The 25,502-nt window shown below is 38.1% G+C and overlaps 1 protein-coding gene across 3 annotated transcripts in view; it reads right to left on the bottom strand.

Annotated features, from left to right (window-relative positions):
- The window catches only part of LOC122325079 (disks large homolog 4), a 120,900-nt gene that overhangs the window by 61,445 nt on the left and 33,953 nt on the right, over positions 1-25,502 (bottom strand). For 2 of the 3 annotated variants that reach the window (XM_043219952.1, XM_043219951.1), the window contains exon 2: positions 3,970-4,131. In XM_043219952.1, coding sequence (XP_043075887.1) covers positions 3,970-4,131 — 162 coding nt within the window. Of the gene's footprint in view, positions 1-3,969; positions 4,132-17,750; positions 17,950-25,502 lie in introns of those variants that run through there. The other variant, XM_043219949.1, reaches the window with a different exon arrangement.

The raw sequence follows: 25,502 nt of genomic DNA, 5'->3' as shown, positions 1-25,502 counted from the left end.
TGCAATATATACAACTATATCTGGCATGTTTTTGAAAATGCACACATATTTTTGATGCATTGTAACGCATCATTTAGTGATGAAATAGCTTTCGTGCAAACAGTTACACTCAAAATAATGAATGATGTTTATTATTAGATTTGTTTGTAATGCGCTCATGCTGTAGATATTATTGAAGCGCAACAGTAAAGGTAACACAGGGATATATGTGGATGTTTGCGTGTTGTGTTTCACAGGCATGTTTCACATGAAGACAGATGGTACTATACCACAGAGAGAGAGAGAGAGAGAGAGAGAGAGAGAGAGAGAGAGAGAGAGAGAGAGAGAGAGAGAGAGAGAGAGAGAGAGAGAGAGAGAGAGAGAGAGAGAGAGAGAGAGAGAGAGAGAGAGAGAGAGACAGAGAGAGAGAAAGAGAGTGAGAGAGAGCAGGAGCAGTCATTTGCTTTCTGACCTTCATATCCAGCCAAACGCCCTTGACACACTGAACACAACCAACACAAGCATGTAAATGATCTTCATGCTAAAGTGATCTTACACTGAACACATTAGCCAGCTGCTAAGATGCATAATTAAGAACATATCTTACATATGTTTGTCTGCTTCACTCCAGGTAGTGAATTACGGATCATCTGCTGTAGATACTCATATGAATATTGGGTCATAAATGGTGGCTAGTTCCCCTAATGCCTGTTAAATCATTTACAAGGTCAGTCGTAATGTCATAAGTATATTGTGCGTCAGTATTTTGGGCAATGTGTTGTTTTTGCCCCATTTTCTCGATTCTTCTTAAAGCTCCTAATCTCTCACATATATTTGCATACATTGTAAAGCGCAATGCTTTTTCTTCAAAGGGAAAGTTCTCCAAGAACATTAAAGGGGTCATAAATTAAGAGCAGCAACGCATCCTATAAGTTTCAGAACTAAAAACGTTCCTCATTAGGCCAAAGACAGCTTTTATTAAAAACAAATTTCCGCTGCAAAGTTTGCACAGAAGCGCTTCTGAAGTAGCATATTTGCACAGAGAGTCTAATGCTGCTCAGAGGTGGCATAAATGGATTTACATAGCAATTATAATAGTATATTGCTGTTGCTTTTATGCAGCATTGTGTTTTGACACAGAATTTTAAGCAGGCACAGAGTAGCCTTAACTCAGCTGTCCAAAGCCTCAAACTGTCAAAAACGGTGTGTTTAATAATTTAATATTTGGCCCTGATGTCATACGAAAGACCACCTCTGCAGCTCTACATTGTTGCCTCTTTATACGCAGTGAGGATTGTGACATTAAACACATGCGGATGGACTGTATTTTTAATTAAGCGGAAAGTTTGTTTACTTCATTTTACTGCAGATTCATTTTTAAACATGCAGGTTTTTCAGAGAGACTAAAATCAAAAACCGATGCAGTGCTAACCTTTTTTTTATGTCGTATGTTTTGTTTTGTTTTTTTTATGAGAAATAATATCATTATCGCTCTGTCCGTTACAAAACGTTTGATATGTACTATTTATACGTCTTTAACCAAAACGATCCATGTTGTTTTTCAAAGCATATCACAGCAAAATCCTTTTATTATTTTAATGTGCAATACTGTTACCCAGTCAAAGCAATACAATATTAACAAACAATTATAGGACTCAATATTCTGGGGGGTTTTTCATCATGGATAAACAAATATGACACTAAAACTGCCAGCATGTGGTGACATGGATCTTACAGGTTTTAATCGGTGATTCATTGAATCTAATTTATTCTAAATGGTTAATAAATGAATAATCCACTTTATATGGAATAAACTGTATTATGTTATAGTTACATTATAAATGGGTGGTAATTGCGGTATTTTAGATTACCGAAGCGATTGCTTTGAATTTAGGTGTCATTTATGAATGTTTGAAAGCCTGCACAGCCTATTTAATTATCAACCTGCAGAGTGTATGCTAGTCAGACCTCAAAAACAATGCAGGAGTAAATGGTAATACATAAATACATGTACAGCATAGTTCTATGCAATTTTGTTTCCTGCAACAAAACTTCAAGGAACATTTCATCTTAAAAAGCATCTTAAACTAAGTTGCTCTCAGTCTTTGACATGGATGTAATAAACTTGGAGTGCGTGTAGACTGTACGATGAAGACACCGTATGACTCGTACCATACGGCACATTACTTTAAAAGAATATAACATCGCCAGCATGCGCTAGTGGTAAACAAAAGAGCATGATAAATCACACTTGTTTTTTATACGCTGGAAAAAAGTGGAAGCGGCCAGTAAATTGGTCGGCAAACTTGGATCTTACCGGCATCATGCTGTATGGTAGGCTACCTTTGGTCACAAAGCCGTAACAACAGCCATCTTTGAACCTCTTTTAGAAAACATGATCGCAGAAATCATTTTTTTTACTATGCAAAACTTTAGTTTGGAACACCTGAAAATCGTGGGGTTGGTTTAGGGCTTAAGATGCATGATGAAAGGCTGTGACGTTTTGTCAGCGCATATCAAATCAGAAAGGATCGAATCGGAATAGTTGCGTGTCTATGAGTGTTTGGTTCCTGAATGAATCAGCATTTAGAACAAACCGGCTGAATGAGACTCATCTAAAATATCTTAAACTGTGTTCTGAGGACAAACTAAGCTTTTAGGGGTTTGGAACGACATTGATTACTGACAACATTTTCATTTTGTGGTGGAGTAACCCTTTAAGTATTCCAAAGTTACTTAACAAAATATGTTACGATTAGTTTTTAAACCATGTGTTTTGTAATCTATCCGCTTAATCTATCCAGGCTGACAACATTTGTCAGTTAAATTCATAAGAATTAGGAAAATGCACAATCTGGATCATCTTTGTCTTTAATGCACACGGAACATATTGCGCACACTGTGTAAATACTGCGAAAATAGAGCAAACGATGTGGTACTGTGCAAATCCGTGTGCTGTATGTGAGCCTGTGTCGAGAAATTATGCAAGACGGAAGTACGCATGTGTGCTTAATGTGCTGAAGAGAGCCAGTGGGGGCTGCAAGAAACAGTCCGGAGTGTTTGGACGGGTTTTGAACGGCCTACACACAGCAGAGGTGTACAGAACTCACGCAGAGTCTGACACACACAACATGACTCACACACACACACACACACACATACATACACACCTACTGAAGCCAGAGGAAATGGGGAAAGCAGGCAGGAAATGAACAAAAAGGTCAGACAAAGAGACAGTAAGACGGGGAGAGGAAGAGAAGAGTAAAATAGTAGAGAAAGAGGACATGGCTGCCATAGATGAATATAGAGCACTAGACCAGAGTACAGGAGAGGTTCAACAGACACATAAACATAATAGAATGGATCAGTTGTGTGGAAAACTCTTTCCTCAAACATTTTCTCAAAGACAAAGAGAATTGAGATGATACACACTCATTAGACAGTGAATAGATGTAGATTACATTAGTAAATATGCATTGATATACTATATAGTGGTTTATCTGTGTGCTGCTAACAATGATTGAGATATTAAGGTCAAGAATGATTATTACCTGAATGGATTCCTAATTTACAGCTCATATATTTATAATAAAATTGTAATATTTCGTAATTAAACAAAAATTGAATTTGGTCAGGCAGAATAAGACATATATGTGCTTTATACATCCAATATGCTAAATATGCATGCATGTTTCTAGCATATTGGATGTGTAAAGCACATATTAATGCCTCATTCTGTAGAAAGTAGTTAATAGTGGAAAGCAAAATGACTTAAGCTTAAAGGAATTGTTTTTTTATATTTTAAAAATATTAAAATAAAAGTTAGTTGAAAATATTAATTAATAACAATAATGTAACACTGTTATAGCTGTAGAATAGAACAGAATACTCCAGGATTCCTGAGCTTAGAAAACTATTAGAAGCATACAGTTTTAAGAGCATAGTCCATTCTGTGTGTGTGTGTGTGTGTGTTCGTGCGTATGTCTGTACCTTTATTGGTGAGATGTGTGTGTGGGGGGCGTAACTGTGCATGGAGTCCATGGCAGCCAGGTTCTTATCGCTCATGTGAAGCATCTCAGCACTCTTGCTGTGAGCCAGGTGGGCGGGGCTGTGCTCCAAGGGCGGAGTCTCTTCATCCTGATACCGATATTTCTACAGAGAGAACAGTAGAGAAGGAGTCACATACTCAGAACTACCTCTCCAGCTTTGCATTGTATTTAGTTTGCACAAAAAGTCTTTTAATTTCTACAAATGCAGATTTATTTGGCGCAAGATTCAACATGACACTGAAGAAAGTTCTCAGGGTAAACATTTCTCATCTCTTTCAAGCCCATCTTTCACTTGTCTGCAGCCGCACACTGAAGCAGGGTATAAATGAAAGATCAGAAGACTTTCCACAATCATAGCTCATGGAAGCTATACCAGCTGGATTAAAACATTACAACGTGTTTTAACACTAGTGCTCACAAAATATAAAACTTGTTGACATAACATAAACATGTATGAATATGACACTGGCAGAAAAATCACAATTCTTAATATGTCTCATCTTATAATTAAAAGAATGGTTCACATCAAAATTGTACTTGCTCTCAGGTTAAAGCTGTAGATGGCTTGGTCTCTTCATTAGAACTGATTTGGAGAAATGCAACAATGTATCACTTTCTCGCCAACGGCACCATTGTATTAAATGGGTGCCATCGGATTTAAGAGTCCTGACTGAATGTAAAAACACAATAATCCACAACTAATAAACACCACTCCAGGCCATCTCTTAACATGATGTGAAGTCAAAAACTGTGGATTACTTATAGATTATTGTGATGTTTTTATCAGCACTTTACGCTCTCATTCTGACGGCACCCATTCACTGCAGGGTATCCACTGGTGAACAAAAGATGAAATGCAACATTTTTCCAAATCTGTTCCTATGAAGAAAACACGCGTTGGACAGTCAGACAATAAGTACATTTACATTTTTGGGTAATGTATCCCTTTAGAAAAAAATGTATTTTAACACCGTCTTCTCATGTGGAGATATGTTGATGTGTGTGCACGTCTGTGTGAAATCCCACAGTTTGAGACGCGTGGAGGGAATATTACTGTACCTATTCATTTTCCGTGTCCATCAGTTTACACTGTAATAATGTTTTCAATCTTATGCTACGTGGCGAATCAGTGTATTTTGAAATTAAAAGATGAAAAACAGACTGTGCTGTATCGTGAATAAATCACGGCTGAAGGGCGTGAAGCTTCTTTTCCCTTCGTACTTTTCCTTTTCAAGCAGACAGGAATTACATTGCACCCGCTGTCTGGAGGTGCTGCTAAGATGGCCACCAACTGAAGTGACTTGGGGCTTTGTTTAAACCGAGATCAGACAGAAAAAACGCTTCAGTCTAACCAGGGTTGAGAAAAGAAAAAGGGGAGAAGGGAAGTACAGTCAGCAAGATCACATTACAATGAGCCAGCAACAGCACAACGGCTCAGAGAGAATGCAGGAACAAAACAAATGTGGAGAACACAGAATAGAACTTAATTCAACAGTCTGAATTCATGACAAGTGTCGAATCTAAGGAGAAGACCTGATCTTAAACTGATCGGCAAACTCATGTTTTTACATTTTTAAGGGAATCCACCTACAAATGGTTTACTTAGTTGTCTCTGCATTCAAGCTGAGATAAGAATATAACAGCTTTAACACAAATGATCCGTAATGTCTGTGATGGTCCTGTTGGTTATTCACTGGATTGTCACAAACATTATCCAGTCTGTTCAAACTAAGATAATGTGTACTACACGCCTGACAAAGCCCACCAAACTCTGCAGTTTATGATAAACAGCATTTATGGTAAATTGTCCATAATGACAGTAAAGAGGCGATACAGTATGTGGAAATTAACACCAGTCTTCAAAGAATCTGTGAGGAGATATACAATTAGACACACATACAGTACAGCAGGACAAGTACCCATTACTACACTATCTGCAGCCACAGAATTCCACTTCATTAAATATTTCATTTGATGATGCTTTTATGTGTCGATATAGAGTCTACGTTTCTCTGCTAATTTTAAATGACCCGTGAAAGAGCTTGACAAGCACCTTTTTATTCCCTTTACTGATGTACTTCCTGCAGAAACAGGGTTAAAAGGGTTATCTTTATGCAAATAAACCTGCTGTATTTTACTAACTTCAAAATATAACTTTAGAACTTAATTAACATCACACTTCATTAATATCACACTCTGATCAGCTGATTTAAGGAACAGAAAGAACTACGCTTATGTAGAGTCCCTGTAAACCACCAATATCAACATGGACTCCTGTTTCTGCCACTGAATAAAATACTTAAAAAGGTCACTTTTGATCCTTCCATAAAAGCTAAACATGCAAAATGAAAACTGAATAAAAAAGTATACTGACATATTCAAATAAACCAAAAATAACTCTATAACACAATCAAATCTGCAGTTTTCACACAACAATTAGTAGATTCTGTGCATGTCTAATTATTATCTACTATATTTACATATACTGTATCGCTCACATTCATGGGCCTGTCAAAGAACAAAGCAAAGAGAGACGCAAATGCGCAGAGGAGCTAATACAGTATGCAGTAAGCATTACATATGATTCATAAAGATCGGAGTTATAAGACCAACCCTAAAATGGCTTGCACAAATGTGCTGGCCAACTCCATTAAGCTTTGAAAGACGAAAACCCTGATGCATACTGATAACACACACGCACACACCGCTTGCCTATACAGCAAAGCGTACTTAGTCATAGCACACTGCAGTGTTTGACAACTAAAACTTGCTTCATGCTTCATTAGCTTTAACTAGTCGTTCCAACTAGCTAAATCTGTGTAAAATTCGCAATTCATCAGCGAAATGTGTTCACTCAAACACTGTACGCTTTGACTTTTACCAGTGCTGTCATTACCAATACATGTGCAACTGATATGAACTTCCTGCTTCTAATATTACAAACTGCCTCCCACTTCATTCCCGTACGCTCTTCTGTGCCTAAAAGCCTCTAAGGTATTTAAGCTCAACTCCCTCATCGCTGCAGCCTGCCAACAACGTCGGCTTATTACTTTATCACTGTTACAACGAAGACCATCAGTAAAAGCAGAGCTAATGTAAAGGCTGTCTGCAGTCCTGTCCGTGCTCTAATGAGCTTAACAGCTCAGAGGTTCAATAACTCTGCAGCAGAGCCACATAATTAATCTAAATAATAATTACAATGTAATCAAGATTACAATTAGGGCTCAAAGTCATGTGAAACTGTCAACTTGCAGTGAGTGACAGTTTTAATCACTAAATTGGATGGGGGTGTTGTAATATTGTCTTGCTGCTTGTTTCCTGTGTAATCTATTAATAATTCAGAAAAATGCATATAGGTTCACTGCTGTTGAAAAGTTTGGGGCCATGAGGATTTTAAAAAGAAAACTAATTTTACTTTGTAAATATAACAGAAAAAAAATTAAATAAGTATCATGGTTGTCATGATTATATGAAGCCGCTTGTTTTTAATCAATCACCTTCATTTATATAGCAATTCATATTGTGTTAAACCACTGATACAATATATGTATTCAGAATTGGCAAAAAAATGCTTCTTGAGCCATAAATCAGCATATTAAAATGATGTCTGAAGGAACACGTGACACATGATCTGTGATTCAGCTTTGCATCACAGGAAAAAATTTTTTTTACATTGCAATAATAATTTACAGTACTACTGATTTTACCGTATTTTTTAACCAATAAATCACCCCAAACACTTAAACAATAGTGTGCTTGCATAGTTTATCTTTCTTTCACATAACAATGAACCTTTCAAAACTAAAAGCTTGCAGATTTTCAAGAGGATATCAGTTCATATAAATTCATAGTCCACATACTTCAACGGTTTACTCAGAGGTTCTTGGTAAATTTTACATATAATTACAAAGAAATGGTAAATAACACATGGAATCAAATGTGAAATTTTGAAGTAGAAAAATGTAAATAGTATTTTCTTGTAAACTTGTAAACTCTGTTAACAAGTAGGTTTCATAATCAAGGCACAAGACTGCACCAGGTCTGTAGTGTTTCGGAAAAGCTATATCGCTCTTCTCGGGTTGCCTTTGGAAAGAAATCCCACATAAATTATAGCAACACTTCAACATATTTTTCGCACCAGTGATTCTCCAGAGTTCTAGACTTCAGAAAGCCTTCTATCCCGTCCTGAGGCACTGCCTGAGGAGAATCGCTGTGCCTCTGCTGTCGCCTGCTAAAGGTGAGCTCATTGTCTGCACTTCTCTGTGACAGTTCTCTGGTCTGGTCTGTGGGACAGCTTCTCTATTCTGGCTTTCTCTCTGGAGTTCCTAGCTGCATATAAACTCAGGTAGAAGTCCACAGTCATTACTTGCACATGCTTCTGCACTGTCCGTATTAGCCTCTATGTGACAAATACTGCTGACAAAAACCAAAAAAAACTTTGCAATCTTAAAATAACTAATCTTAAAATTGCATCTTAAAATTCTACAATACTTGCATCTTAAAATTCTACGATACATTATTGTGCTACTAAGAGCTTGTGAGTGTAATTAACAGTGCCACAAAAAGTCTGAGGGATATACAGTATCTGTTTAAAAAAAACTTAATTGGTTGAAGGTGAGTTCCCTACTGTTAATGGAGAAAACGTCTCCAGGTTACGGATGTAACCAAAGGAACAAGACGCCACATCAATGACGCTATGGGGAACGCTTCCAGCATTGTATATGAATAGTATGTGTAATCATTTCAAAGGATGGGCGAGACGTCATGGGAGGATGACGTTATTGGCCAGGAAGCATATAAGCACGTGGAGTGCAGCTGGCTTCAGCTTCTGTCATGAAGCGAGCGCACCATGGAACCATGGTTACATGTGAAACCTAAAGACGTTCCTCTTCAGGAACTCAGGCCGCGTCGATGACGCTATGAGGAAAGAGATGCCCGCCACACCTCGTGACGAGTGCGCTCTAACTCCTAGCCTCAGTGGGAGCCCAGAGGACTCAAAAGCAGTATTGATGGCATCCAGTTTAGCTTCTGCTGGCCAGCTCACAAAAGGGATTGAAAAGCTGGACTACGACCAGCTGTGGCTTGACCTTAGGGACTTTATGACTGTAACCTGCTCGCGGGCACAGGAACGCCTTGGCCATGCCAGGCACAAACTCTAAGAATGAAGGGGCTGCTGAGAGGCCTTGAATGTCACCTATTCTCCTCAGAGAACACAGTGCTAGCAACAGTGTGGTTTTTATTATCTGCAGACGATCAGAGATCTCCTCTATGGGCTCAAATGGTGGAGGGCCTCTAACACCACAGCCAGATCCCATGTTGGAACCCAGGATCGTACTAGATAGCTCAACCTCAGCACGCCGCGGAGGAAATGTGTCAGTCACCAGGGGGTCTCTACCAACTGAATGTCCACTGAGGGTGGAGTGGTAGGCCTAGATCGCCGCCACATAAACCTTCAGGGTGGAGTGAGTGACCCCTGTAGAGAGCCTGGCCTGCAGGAACTCCAGCACTGTACAGGAAGCATATAAGCACGTGGAGTGCAGCTGGCTTCAGCTTCTGTCATGAAGCAAGCGCACCATGGAACCAAGGCGTTCTCCATAGCATCATTGACACGGCTTGAGTTCCTGAAGAGGAACTGTAATACATAATTTGTCGACCTACAATTATATGGTCCTATCTGCATTCTAAACAGTTTTGAGATATTGAGCTACAAAGTTTTTGCATTCCATAGACTTGTGTAGGCTATCGATAGGGAGTATTTAAATCTCTTTTAAAAGATTGCTCACTTCGAGCTGTTCACTTTCTATGTGTAAAGGAAGCACATCTTACGATATAAAATATTTGTCAATGAACTCCGGATCTGCTGAGGAGCAAATTCTTTACCGTGGTCTTGTAGGTCATCCCTCCTTTCAAACCGTGATCAGTTCAATCTGAGTACTGCACTTAATTTCTCCCTATTTATTCGTACTGCACAAAAAGTGGTTCAGTAACCTTAAATGTTCCAGGGACAGATAAATACAAATGCAGTATTCTGGCTGTCTATATATATACAGTCTTGGGATCAGAAAGCGTAAAAAATCAAAAAGGGCCACAACATTAACACATGTTGTTCAGGGGTGTTTCAAGAAAAATTCTCTCCCCTCATCCAATAAGAAATTCAGCATATATAGTTGTGAACACAACTAGATCGTCAACAGGCACTGTGGGTCACATGAAACTAAAAAAATAGCTTTTTGGCAGCAAACTCACCAGATGGGTTTAGTACAAACATAGATAAAAGTACCCCATATGCACGGTTAAATATACTACTAGATCTTTATTGTTGTAGCCCTGGACCTGGATCTCGTTCAGGTACATGGCATCATGGATTCTACCAACAAATAAAAACTGACTGCCCTGTGTTTGGATCTTCCATCAAGACAATAAAAATCAACACAAAAATGGGTCACTAAGCACAAAATGTGACTTTTGCCATGGCCGCCCCAGTCTTCTGACCTGAAATTTAGAAAATGAAAAGGTTTTGCCACAGTTAGGTGCCAATAGTTGTGGCCAACATCAACTAGAAAAAGCATTTAGTTCACAATAAAGATGTTTCCCTCACTTTCAATTGTTTTACTTCAATGACAGGTTAGAATTTTGTGAATTTTTTGAATGAAAGATCAGAAATATAAAGAACGTAGATTTATTTTCACAGCTGCCTTTGCTCATATTTACCCAAGACGACAATATTAGTATGGGGTACTGAACTTGCAATCTTCACAAACTTTATAATTGTGGGATCACTAAAAAATGAATTGGACACATGTGAAATTGTTACTTTGGCAGCTTTTTACGACAAGACTAGCTAATGTTTTCAAATATTCAAAGAACAAAAAATACAGCAGGCAGTGGGGTAATAAATAACAAACAACTGAACAGTGGAAACAAAATCATTCGTCGCAGCACCAAGAGTGATACCAAACACTCTCCACACAACTGTCTGGCACAAATCTATTCCCAGCATGCATCACAGAGAGTGAGGACTCTGAACATCATTATGCTCTTAGAGAGAAGAAACATAGCTACTGTGTGCAGCAGAGCCATGGCCCACCCACAGTCTGTTCACAGGCCGCCTAATGCAGCATGCACACAGACATAACAAGTACTTTCATTCTGGCAGACTCCAAAGAGGCTGTTTTTTTATATTCTCAAAGTTTTAATGTGCATAAACTAAAGTCAAAACGTATGTTCTTTGGTGTAATTGTTCTTCACTCACTTTCTTTAGCTGCTGTTTGAATAACTGAGGAAATGCAAGCATTATATTTAGTGACTGACAATGTTTCTGTTAAAATGTTAGGCTGCTTAGGTTGGAGAAAATCCCTCAACACTAAAATCCACTACAGTTTGTTTTTATACACTGCATACTGTTGTTTAAACTATTTCAGGTAGACTTCACATAAAAAAAGCAATCTATGAAAAGCCATTTTACATGTCAGTCAAACTATCTTTTCCTGTCTTAGTAAGCAGTTCCTGGCTAGAATAACCTGCAAAGTGAACCAGAGTTCATGCTGATGATCAAAGTCTATCTGAGATTTAAACATTCAGCCTTCCTCACTTGTCTTTATGAAATCATAACGCTGTGACTCATCTCCAGTCGCTAGTTTCTCGCAAACCCAGGCTACATCTTGCCAACAGACAATTTAACAGTCTAATATTAGCCATGAGAATCAAAAGACTCAGAGAGGGACCAAATACTGAAGTGTAGGGGTGGTTTTACTGAGCTATCCACATGTAATTCCCATAGGAACAGAAAAAGCGAACCGGTTGACACCGCCACCATCAAACCCCCGGAGAACTGGCTTACATTACACATTGCCTGTAATCTAAAAGAAAGAACAACAGATCAGAGGTTCATGAATCACGCACCACCAAATATAACTGATATAACAGTGATTTAAAGATTATCTGACCAGCTTTATAGACAGTATGGATTTCATTACATGATCTCATCATTCTGTTGAGTTATCAGTCTTATGGGAAATCATGAGCCGGATTCACAAAACATTCTTAAGAATAAAATTCTTTTAAGACCTAACTATAAATTTATAAATACAAAGAATAATGAATAATTCTTTATATTCTTAAACGTCCTTATCTCGTTTCAAGAATACTGCATGGTTTTTCAAAAGTTCAAACTGTTAGAAATGGCTGAGGTTTATCGGTAATGACATTTTTCAACAACGTTTTCACTCTTTTCCTATTTTCAACACGCTGAGAGTTGTTCTGAACACTCTGTATCGAAAGCTAGCTCAGTGCCAAGTTCTTTGTTGGGCTCAACCCATGTACATCATACGCTGGCTTCAGAATAAAAATGCACGCATGCACAGATACAGCGTACAACCATGGCTGTTCACTTGCGTTTCTGAAGGCAGTAACGCCACTTGAAATTAAGTGTTCGTGACAGAGAGGAAATTAGGGCGATTTGCACATTTTTTTTAACTGTTTGTAAGCAATTCGAATCAAAGATCCAGCTAACATCCAGAGACATAATAAAAAACAAATTTTGGTCCAAGTCCATCTTGTTGGGTCTGAGTCAAATCCTAGTCTGAGTGGGAGACGTTTATGTCTTTTTTTTTTTTATCTTTCATGTTACGCATGGTTACAACGTTCCGTCTGATGCTGAGACCAGAGACCAAGTATCCAGCCTTTAACATAAATCTCTGAAAATGACATTTTTAAGACGGTACGCGTGAGAAATGCATCACCACATTACATCCATTACCATACTTCACTGCTGAGCTTTTATGAAATTGATTCCACAGCGACAAGTACTACTCTGGGCTGCATAAAAGTCCTGTGGAACTTTCTTTGGGATCGCAGTGTTCCATCGGGAATTTGGAAATGCTGCAAAGTTTAAAAAAAACTGACTTCTACGGATGGGTATGCCACTGAGGTGCACACTGAAGATAATGGTGGGTGCATCTTAAAAGGTTTCTCTGACAATAAAACAAATGGGATTGTGCCACTCGTAACTCTGTCGTTCCACTGTATAATAGCTGTGAACCATCATTTTGATTTCTTTGTCAGTTCAATTTCTTTGTCAGCAAGCTTTTTATACTAACAGGGTGTATAAATGGCCTTTCTAACTGTTGCCTGCTGTGTGGAATCTGAACACCGGCAGACGGAGAGATAGACAGGCAGTGAGAAATTAATCCAACATCATTTATTATTCATGGAGACTCTTTGTGAAAACCTGATTCTGCTTTCTCTTTCTCAATGTGCGTGTGTGTGTGTGTGTGTGTGTGTGTGTGTGTGTGTGTGTGTGTGTGTGTAGAGGGCACGTATGTCCTAAATGAGAGTAGTGATCAGGGATCATTTTATCACAATGCATCCAGTATTGACTACACAGGTTAATAAAAAGACAGAAAATGAAACAAATACAGAAGGAAAAAATAACAAAAACGAGAGCGAAGGACTAAACATCAGTTTAGAATCGTACCATTTTCTGTGAGGGAACTGGTATAACGTTAAGGCTCGGAGGAATTTTTCTCCCAGTTTTATCAAGATTATTGCCTTGTGAAAATCCCCAGCCGCATGCGTCCTTACGAAGGAAGGCTAATCGCTCAGAACAGTAATGGCATATCTCGCCTCAGCGTGATTTGAGGTATCATTCATGTCAGCAGCACAAACAGAGCAGCACACGTTCTGCATCAAAGTTTAATGCTTAAGGTTAGTGGATTTGAAAAATCACCGAGGCTAAGAATAAGCCTTATCAGCCAGGAGTAATGATGGAGTAGAGAGAGTGAAAAACGGTAAAAGGGAGAAAGTCGTTACTATACAATGTAACACAATTTGTTACCTTTCGGCACACACGAGTAGGTCAAACAAGGATAGGATAAGTAATACACGGCCTATGTAAAACTGTACTGTTAAATGCCATCAGTCTTTTTTGATGTGATTATTAGTAAATGAGAACACTGTGTGGTTGCCTGGTGCAGCTATAACCTATAATAATTCAAAAAATATGCATTTTGTTGACAAACCTGTACTGAGTACGAAGAAACACTGAATGTATTAACAAAACATCTGTTTTAGAAGCTAAAAAGTTCAAATTGACGTGACGTAGTTTAACGGCAGAGATCCTTTAGCTCCTGTCATATTTTCTGACAGGCATTAAAACCCTTTGCTAAATCCAGCATTTGTAATATTTCACGGTGGGACAAGTAAAAAGTCAAATCCTAATGCTAAGTCTTTTTAGTAAATATGCTTTAAAAAGACTTTGCAACACAACAGACTTATAAATAAATGATGAGGGTGAATACTTTCTTAAGAAACTCTATAGGCTATATCAATATAATCAATATATGAGACAACATATGAGAGCTCTATATGATATTCCCCTGAGCATGTGTTCAGTCCGATGCTGTTTTCTATTCTGCAGCATTTGTTCTCTTTATATTCATTTTGCTCTGCTCTCACTTAACTACCACCATCAAGAGTTTTCAGATATTAAACTCATCAAAATGTAAAATATATTATAGTATATAATATTTATACTTCTTCTTCAAAGTAAGCATTCTTCACTTAGTATCAGGGTTGCTACTGAAATGTATTAGGCTCTGCACAAAACTCATTTTGCTTTTAAATTAAATTCATGCAAGGTACTGTAATTTTTTTTTCCCAAACCAAATTCCAAGCATAACAATTCCAGTCAAGTGTGTCCAAACTTTTTACTAACAGTGCACAGTCAATAAATCTGCGGCCTTGTCTTAAAGGGACAGTTCACCCAAAAATGTATTTAATTTTAGAACCAATAAGACCCTTATTCCTCTTCAGAAGATATGTGTGATCAAATCTGAGAGCTTTCTGAACCTGCATAGACAATAATACAACTACCACATTCAAGGACAAGAAATATAGTGAGAACACTGACAACAGAATCGATGACAGAATTGTAATTTTTGGGTGAACTATCCTTAGAAATGTCATTGGGCTTTACATAATCAACTATGCCGAGAAACAACATGCGAATATTGTTAATACAGTAAGACGCAAAGAATGGAAAGTGAGAGATGAGAATTATCAGACATACAAATGCATTATATATCTCTCATTTTATCAGTCCTTTTCAGAGACGAAGTCTCTCCGTGCCATCATATTTCCCAAGGTCATCATTTCAGCCACTATCCATGTCTCAATCTATTCCACAGGAAGTATCGACCCTGCTCAAATCACAGAGATCTGACACAGAACAAAACTGCAGCCCCGGTCACACAGCATCCCGACCAATCCAAGCACAGGCGTCTTCGTCTGTAGTCAGTTCACACGTTCAGTGTTTATATAAGGAACACATACGAGGAAACTTCTGTGAATCATAATTAGAACCTTACGGGTGTGTAGTGAATGGGTGCCGTCAGAGTGAGAGACCCAAACAACTGATAAAAACATTCAAATACATTCAAAGAGCTGTAAGGGTCAACACAGTACGGGATGGTACGATTCGGTCGGGAACGCTCGTTCGTTGCGTTTTCACTGTCATCGGGAATGTAGCAATAAACTCTGCCATTATAAAACTATATAAGAGTCTTATATAAGACATAAGAGAAACAATATAAAAGTTAAACATAACTTTGTGCTCCTTGGAACAAATAGCAGATTCATAAAACCATGAATGGTAGTTAAATATACCCAAAAGTATTCGTATGTCATGTTTAAACAGACGTCAGAGTGAGCGGCAAATGTCGGAAGGACTAGCCAAGCTTTTTTTTTTATGTTTGCGCACTCCAGTGTAAATAAGTCCAACACAGAGCAGAACAGGTGAAGTACACTTTATCCTGCTGTATCACACAAAAGTGACAATTCTAGTCAACTCATCAACATTCTGTTTAGCTCCACGCTTTGGGTACCCTATGCTTTGCTAGGTACCCCGAAAGGAAGGGTACCCAAAAAGTGGTACCTTTGCCATTTCTGAGAATGGAAATGGACGTTATTGCATAACATGCTGTACTGTACCAAACCACCCCTCTCAGTGGAAACGAGCCATAACTGACAGGTGATCCACACCAGTCCATCAGTTAACATCATGTGAAGCACAGAGCTGAATGTTCTTATGAAACAAATCCCTCATTCATTTTCAACTCCAAACCATTACCTTTGGCAAAAAATTACTCCTCTATCCGTACTGCTTGTAAATGGTGCGCATGTTTCTCTCATGATTCAGAGAGGGCATTTAAAAAAATAAATAAAATAAGCAATTATGGATAGAGGACTCATATTTTAGCCAGGAGCTCAGCTTTTAAGCTGAAATGTATTAATGATGGATTTGTTTTGTGTAAGCACACTAATTTTCATTTCACAAGATGTTAACTGATGGACTGGAACTTTGTAGAATACTGTGATGTTTTCATCATCTGTTTGGCAGCACCCATTCACTCAAAGATGCACTGGTGAGCAATTGATGTAGTTAAATTTCTGATGAGGAAACACAAACGAGCTCGGATGCGAGTGCGTTTTGAGCAAACTTTCATTATTCGGAAATCTATTCTTTTTGAACCACCTTGACAAAAAACACAAACACAAAAAGACCAAAAAGAATGTCACTTGACATAATGGCATATAGGTATGTTCATTTTCAGAAAGACGCAGTAAAAAAACCTGATACCATTGTGAGATGGGCAAAATATTTGAAAGCAATAATAATCCTGAATTTGCATGGTCAATAGGTAAAATGGCCTAAAATTTCCTCAACTCAACTGGCTGGGTTGAAAACATACAGAAATAAAAACATCAATATGAACTGTTGTGAAGTCATAAATAATATTTAACGTCACTGAACTAACCTATACACATCGCTTTATGCGATCAAAATCGTTTTATGGGATGAATTGGCTAAAATTAGCTCAATAAATTTGCAGGTTACCACTAGGGTCTATTAGGTCAATCTGTGACCTCACAGCATGACATGTCAGACGTGTTTTATGATATGATTAATGAAATACAAATTCAGTCAGCCACAACGATGCTTCGAAACGTTTATGCAACTTTTCCAATTTAGCTCATTTTGTGCTTCATAACTGTTTTACAGTTTAAATTAAGCTAACATGCATTAGATAGGCCACAATACATTTACACACAGATATATTGTGGATATATATAGCTTTATTTCTTTTGAAAGATTTCATCCCATGCAGTGTGACAACATGCCCCGCTATTTGGGCATTGTTTTGTTTTTTTGTTTTTTTTGGACAATAAGGGCGGAAATGAGCCATAGCTTTTTTTTTTTACTGTTCCCTGCACCTCCACATCGCCTTGTATGGTCTGTTCAGCTTTCAGCTCGGCCATTTATGGTGTAATGGAGAGAGCCATATTGCCTTTCACAAACTGAAGCGGAAGATTCCCGATCGACCTTCCAAATGTTTTGGCATGTGTGCATCTGCAAAGAGACAGGTGGCTTCATGGCATCCTACCATACAACAAGCATCCCTGACCTAGCAGTGCGTGTGTAATCGCAAAACCCCGTTCAACGGAACCGGCGATGTACAGTAACTGCACACTGTAAATGCCAGGCGAGCGATCACAATCCATTTTTCATTCACAATTCTTTTCAAACCAACCGCGATTTTCACAACTGTGGGTGTACGCATCGGAGAATTCTGTCACCGACGGCACGCATCACCTTTCTAGCATCCTATCCAACGAGAAAACCAGCAGAAACGGGCGCGCGCGCGCGCGCGAACCCCGGCTTACCTTACAGCCGAACATGAGCGAGAGCGTGCGGTTGCTACATATAAGTTTGCACTGGCACATCACCGGTGAAAAGCACTTGAGGTTCCTCAGAGGAGGAGACATCACGTCGACACCCATAGACACAAAACACACCGACCACCGGCCGCCCGCGCTCAGCTCAGCGCGTGGCCAGAGAGGGACCGTGAGGAGTCTCGCGACCGTGTGCGAGGAGCGCGCTCTGTTCAAATAACTCCTTCATCCTCGCTGCTGCTGATGCTGAGTGGGAGGTGAAACGGAGACTGGGAGGAGTTTGTGTGTAATGAACACTAATGAGTGAACGACGCCGACCAGTGGCCTCTGAGTCGCCAGCGAAACATACTAAACATTACAATATTAAAAAGTTTCTTTCTCTGCTTAAAACATTTCTGCAGTCATACAAATTGTTACATAAACCTATATTTTACTATATTACTATTATTATTAGTGTTATGGGAACACTGAGACATGCAACCATCAAGACATTCAAAATGGTTAATTTATTGTAACATTTATGTCCATATTATTATAGCCATACTTTATCAATCTCACAATATCAATATTTTAACCTTATTCATACCAACTGAACTTTTAATTTAGTGCAGTAAGTTGTGATTTCAGCATTTATCATTACCAACAGCAACTGGATTCACGTGTATATCTAAATTCAGTGTTATTACAACATGTTTACTGATTCTATGACAACAATCAGCTAAATGTAACAATCGTGAATTCATATATTAATACTAGACACCTTACAGATGATGTGAGGAAAGAATCTCCGTCACATCTTTATGCTAACTTTTTGTTTTAGGAGCTTTGAAGTGGCCATCATCTTCTCGTGGCGCAAACCGGAAATAAACCGCTCGGTTCCTGTGAGAGTTTGCACTTGCCATGTGAACCTGCACATATCTAATTGAGACCTTTTTTTCATATTAGCAGGAAAAAACCAAAACAGAGCCTTATAAATGAAAACCTATACGGACCGTTGATATTAAATTGGTTAGTGATTTAAATCAGGCGACGCTGTTTTGATGGAAAATTCTCTTTTTTCACACTTCTTACAAATGCAACTAAAATAAAAAAAAACCGCTGCTTTAAAATAAGCACGTCCTCAGAATTATTGTTTATGGTAACTGTGATAAGTTAACTCACTAAATAGACACACACGGAGAGAAGCGTTTGCTCAATCCTCACGATAATTACTAACGAACACATTCGGATATGTTTCCCTAAACTGCGCATTTGTCGGTTTGTCCCACAGGTCTGGAGCGCGGATGTGTCGCATGAGGCCGCAGCGCCCTCTGCTGGCGGCGGCGCGCGGTGAGCTGTCCGTGGTGCTGACTCTCACAGCGTCCTTCGCGGCGCTTGTTCTCGGTAAGACGGGGTGGTGCTATCTGTATGTCTTTTTTTTTAGCCTATTTATTCGTTTGACCGAAAAGCTCTGTCGCTTAACGAGCGCTTCGTTTGCTGTGGGCGGTTTGTCGCTCGCTCGGCGGCGCCAGAGATCCAGGTGAAGGCGGTATTGTGCATTCATCTCAGGAGCGACTGCGGCGCGGGACGTGCTGCTCGTCGATGACGTAAGTCTAGGACGCGCCGCTTCCGCTCCTGCGGTGGCACGAGGACGGTCACCCGGTACAGTAGACCCAAACAAACACACAAAAACATGCCCACGGACCGGACAGTGTTCGGAGCCACTCTTAAGCTGTTTGAATAAAGTTTTGAAGCAAGTGACATTTGCCAACCCCAGCGTGTTTCGGTAGATACAACCACAATGTAGTCAAATGCTGTCTCCAACGATAAACATTACGTTTAATCATGCAAAGCCTAACGGTGCTTGTGATGCCTTTCTTGAAAATAAACGCCTCTTTGTTATTTTGTTACCTTGCTATTTTACTTTAAGGAGTAATTGTTACACACGTGCTAACTGTAATAACAACATATAGTTAAGCATAGTTACATGCAGGTAACCCTAGCCATATAGTTATTAATATTACTCAGTACTTTGCAATTGCACTGTAACCTTTGTTAATTACGGTGTGGCTTAAATCCCTGAAGAAAACTCGAATGCGACATTTATGGCAATTTATTGCGTGATACAGTAAAAAAAAACTAATAGATGTCGCACCACAAAGTAGCCAAATACTTTGTCTGCAGCAAAGCAAAAACCAAACCCTAATCATAACCCTAACCGCATTAGAGGTGTATATCGATATCGCAAGGATTCCAATTTATTGTGATTACCTCTGTGCCCTTGTTAGTGTGCCCTTGTTAGTGCACTTGTCAAAGGGAGCGATGTCGTTTCCTCGTTATGTTCAGCTGGGATGTTTCCATGACAACGATCGATGCGCGCCGGCAGGTGTCGCTGTTTTAATGTCATAATGTCTTTTTGTTGTTGTTGTTGGCATAACTGTTGCAAATTAACATACGTTGTATATTTCAAAATGTCTTTATAATACGCTGATATATAAAAGCTAATGTGCATATAATTCTTGCAATTTTACGTTGTAAAAATCTGCTGGCGCACACCGTGCTGCGTTCGTTGTCATGGGAACATCCCAGCTGAAGATAAAGAGGAAATTACATCGCTCCCTTGGACGGGTGCATTCCAAACGACTAAATAATGACAATAAAGTGCACACTAACAAGGGCATAGGGATGATCACTTGGAAAATGTTGAATTGTACAATTCAAGATACACAAATCATTACACTCCTAACCATATAGTTAGTGCATGCAGTTAATGAATATTACTCAGCACCTAAATGTATTTTTAATTACACTGTAAGAAGGACACCTTAAAATAAACCGTAACCTCTGATAATTACTACTGTGACATTAACTCATTTTAAAATATTGCTTAAATGTCTAAAAACTGTATTTTGAAGGCAAGACACTGCAGGTGAATGGTATAATAATAAAACTAATTATGAGATATCACTATACTTTTCTAGTTGAATAATAAGAATAATTAGGTACGGCACATTATGTTTTCATTCCAAGTCGAAATCGTTTCAATATGCAGAGCATTATCAAATTAAATATGCACTAATTTGCATGATTTCCAGGTTCAGAATTCTTATTTCCTTTGGTTGATATATTAGAGGCTTTTACAGAGGCAGTTCTAGATATTTATCACTCTAAAATAACATACCGTTCACAGCCAGGAGGGGAAAAAAAAGATCGCCGTGTATTTAGGAATAAAATGTCATTTTTAGTGAATGATATACGAACAAGCTGCAAAAACTTTCATAATATGGTTGGAAATATGACTGCAAAGTTTGGTTGATGGAAGTGCTGCCGAATGGAGACTACCGGCTAGAAAAATGTACTTAATCAGATAAAGTACAACGAAATAATAATCATAATAAATATATAATAATAATAATAAAAGTTTCAAATATCAAAATGTACCTATGCACCTGTAGTAAAGGCCTTTGTTGAGCGATAATGATTGAAGTTATTATTAGAAAACATCAGCGGAGTAAAATCTTGGTAGTTGTGGGCAGAGGTTGAAGTTTGTCGGTGTGTGTGTTGTTTTAATTGTGTGTATCTTTCCAATGGAGCACTCCGTTTCCATGGATATCGATATGCTAGGAAACGAAGTGTGCTCTGAAGTGAAGACTAAAAAAAATCTCCTTTACAACTTCACAACTTGTCAATATATAAAGCTTTCGAAATAAGCAGGCAGAATAGATTTAATCTGACATCCAGATAAGTATCATGTATGTTAAATTGCTTTTGTTTATAATACATGATTTTGTATTATACATTTTTAATATTAAAGATCTAGGCAGTATATAGAGCCCAAATCTCAATTCTGTGCAGGAAACTGTTACAAAACGTCGTATGTGTTAGATAAAAGTTGTTTTGCTCTCTCGCGCTGCCTGGATTTTAGAGTTTGATATATCAAGTAAAAATGAAAATAAAATGGAAAAAGTGTGGTTTATGTCAAAATGTGGAGCTGCGTAGCATCTCCTGTATTTTACACATCTATGGTTTTGCCTCCTTTCCCAGAATTCTTTGCAAAAAGAGAGAGTACTCTGCAGCTGGTAGTTCGTATATTTCCCCGTCCAACTAAAAGAGCGGAGAAAGAGGGACTCCTGCACTAGCCTGGAAAGCGTTGCCATGGTAACATCTGCAGGGGCGGGGATTCCCTAGCGGTTAGTGAGTTGGCAGCCTGTATGTATATGTATGTGTGTATTTATGTGTCTGTCATTATAAGAGGAGATCTCACATATACACCCACAAATGAAAAACAATACATTCATTGTTCAAACAGACATTTAAATACAGACAAGCTTTCAATTAAAGCGACCGGATCGAAATAAATTCGACTAATGTCTCAGTCTAAAAGCAGGAGCAGAATTTCACATGAAATCACACTGCTGAAATGTTCGTTAAGGGCGCGTTCTTAGAAAAATGCATACGAAACCTGTCACAAATGTATGATAGATCGTACGCAGGCTGTCACTGCAGAAAATGCCCAACGCATCCTGATAGACCAGCAAAGCAGCTGCATAAAAACATACAAAAACTCCTCTGAATTAAAGATGCATAGACTTTATACATGAAAAAAACTCACTGTATGTGCTGCCATTAGCCTTCGGAAATGCTTTCACTTCACGGTTTATGGTCAGTAAGATTTTATGGTAACACTTTACAATAAAGTGTCAAATTGTTAACATTAGTTAATGTATCAGCTAACGTGAACAAACAATGATCGATGTATTTATTCATGTTAGCTCACAGTGCATCAGCTAACGTTAAGAAACACAACTCGTGATTTTAATTATGCATTAGAAAAGACTGAAATTAGCATTAATTAAGATGAACGAATGCTGTAGAAGCGTTGTTCATTCTTAGTTCAATCTCATTGTAAAGTGTTACTGATTTATTTATGTTTTTAATGCATTTTCAAAAACACAGTAAAATCTGAAACATTGTGAATTATTGTTAAATATTATTACGTTTTAAAACGTAACTTTCGATCAATAGTGTTACGAGTTTTTTGACTTTTAAGTTATTATATTAAGTCTTGTTACTTATTGAAAGTACAAGGGCGGGTAACCATGTTAAAATTGTCTTAATTATCGACAAAATTTCCAAAAAAATAAAAAATAAAAAGTAGGTTTTTAAATATTCCCTCAGAGACTTGTTATGTATGTAGATTTTCAAATAACAGCTCTATTAGGTAGAATGAGATTAATTCGGCCTGGTGGTTTGAGAGGTCAGCAGGAAGTGATGTCACAGAGCAAGTATTTTTGGACGCTGCAAGAAGGCCGAGGTTTTGCTGGTAAATCATGACCCCATTAGCCCTGCTGACGGATAAAGAGCTATTTCTTCCTGATTTCACTCATGAAAGTTCATTTTCTATAAACCCGACGTACACTGTAAGTTGCTTTAGTGATGTTTAATAATATTTTTGACTTCAAATATCCAAATTTTGCTTTGTATTGACATTCTTTATATACATTTTAAATCAATAAATATGCCTGATGTATCTTTGCCAATGTCTATTTTCACTCTCTTTTTCTCATTTCTTTTTCTGCTTGGTTTTTATTGTGTATGCACATCAGGAATCCTATGAACTGTGCTTAACATCATAACCTACAAGTAACCGTTTTTTATTCAAACTAAAAATATAATAAACTGAACATAATATCGCTGAATCAACCTTGGGTTGCAAAAGAGAAAGTCGTTTTTAAGCACCCCATCTGGTAGAAATAGCTACTTATTTTTTACTCATTAAAGGTAGATTTTTCTAATATATGCAGACAGAATGAAATGCATGACAATAAAGTACAGCATTCAATACAGTCAAACAGAACCATGCACCTTAAGAGCAACTGTAGAATTATAATGCAACACACCTCTAATCATTGCATTCAATTTTCTTCCTTTATATTTATCAATTTTTGCCGATCGATGGCAAATCTCAACAGAATTTCTAAAAACAGCTAGCGACAGTGCAGTGTCAAGAGAAGAATGAATTACTGTGTTTTCCATTTTGGACCACTAGTGCTGAATATTTTTAGGAAAAACATCCCTAAACTATTAAAAAAAAACTTTTAGAGACTCTCAGTGAGCACATCTGATTCACAGAGTGTAGTCTCATCTGCATCTTATTACTTTGGAAATATTACTGCTTTCAGAATCGCAATCAAAATGAGCTTGTGAATTTGTTTTAGTGACCTACATCGAAACAGAATGACAGCGACAAGACACGAATAATAAAAATAATAATATACAAATATACAGAAAAGACAATGTACAAAATAGCAAAAACACAATATATAATACAGACATTCCTTTCAGGTATATACAGGTATGTTTGATTGCTATCGATGGTTGTATGGTTAATATTTTGTAGCAGATTTTTTCGGTCTACACTTGCAGTCACAAACAGACTCATTAAAGGGATAGTTCACCCAAAAATGGAAATTACCTCATGGTTTACTCACCCTCAAGCAATCCTAGGCAGATAGGAATTTCTTCTTTAAGACAAAATAATTGGAGTTACATTAAAAAATGTCCTGGCTCCTCCTTGCTTTATAATGACAGTAAATGGCTCTTAATATTCAGGACTCCTATAGAAGTCCGATAAAGTGCATCCATCCATCATGAATAGTGCTCCATATGGCTAGAGAGGTGTTAAACAAAGGCCTTCTGAAGTGATTGATGCATTTGTGTGAAAAAAAAACTACATATTTAAAACTTTATAAGCCATAATGTCTAGTTTTCGCTGTAGCTGTAATATGCACGATCACAAGAGAGTCGTGTTTCAACGCTTGAAGTAAGAAAACACCAGCCCTGAATCCATGTGTGCGACAATTGCTGGAAGCTAAAGATCATGACTTGTAAAGTTTTAAATATGGATTTTTTTTTCGTATTTCAAGAGTCCTTCATTAACCCCGCAGAGCTGTGTGGAGCACTTTTCATGATGTATGGATGCAGTTTTTTGGGATTCAGAATCTTAAACCCCCGTTCACTGTCATTACAAACTACTGAAAGAGCCGGGACATTTTTTAATATATCTCTAATTGTATTCATCTGAAAGAAGAAGTTATATATTTATATAATTCTAGAATGGCTTAAGGGTAAGTAAATCATGGGGTAATTTTCATTTTTGGGGGAACTATCCCTTTAACTGAACATTTTATAACGCTGTTGAAGAATGACTCAGCAGAAATGATTTTATGTTACGGCGCACACAAATGCATCCATAAATGCATATGCACATAACGCGAAGTAGTGTATTTTTAATGCCAAGCTCCAAATCAGTATTCATGAGCAGCTTCCCATTTCCGTATTGTTCACCCAGTATTATCCTTCTGCTGAAACCGGCATCCAAAATATAATGTATAGCGACTAGAAAATCAAAAGCGTGCGTAAGAATCCTTCTATTAAACTTTTCAATAATTAATCCAGTCTTAGCCCATTCAAGCATATTTAGACGAGACTGGAATGAACACTTGCTCTTGTGCTCGTGCTTTTTTGCTGCAGTTACCAGATTCACATCTCACTGCTCTTGTTCAGACCAGTGTGGCAAAACTCAAGCTGACTTGCCACCAATACGATGGTTCTCAATTCTGTCTTCTCCGCTTTTGACAGTTGCTAGTGCGGTTGTGATACTTGCTCCTCTCAGTTCTGTCCTGTGAGTCAGAGCATAACCTGTTGAGCTGTTTGAACTCTCATGGGTCAGACACCCTCGGTTGTTTTAGCTATATGAACACC

Source organism: Puntigrus tetrazona, chromosome 20, assembly GCF_018831695.1.
Source record: "Puntigrus tetrazona isolate hp1 chromosome 20, ASM1883169v1, whole genome shotgun sequence".
In the NCBI taxonomy this organism is placed as follows: Eukaryota; Metazoa; Chordata; class Actinopteri; order Cypriniformes; family Cyprinidae; genus Puntigrus; species Puntigrus tetrazona.
Note: the sequence above shows the minus strand (reverse complement) of the source record. Positions and strands in the feature narration are given on the sequence as shown.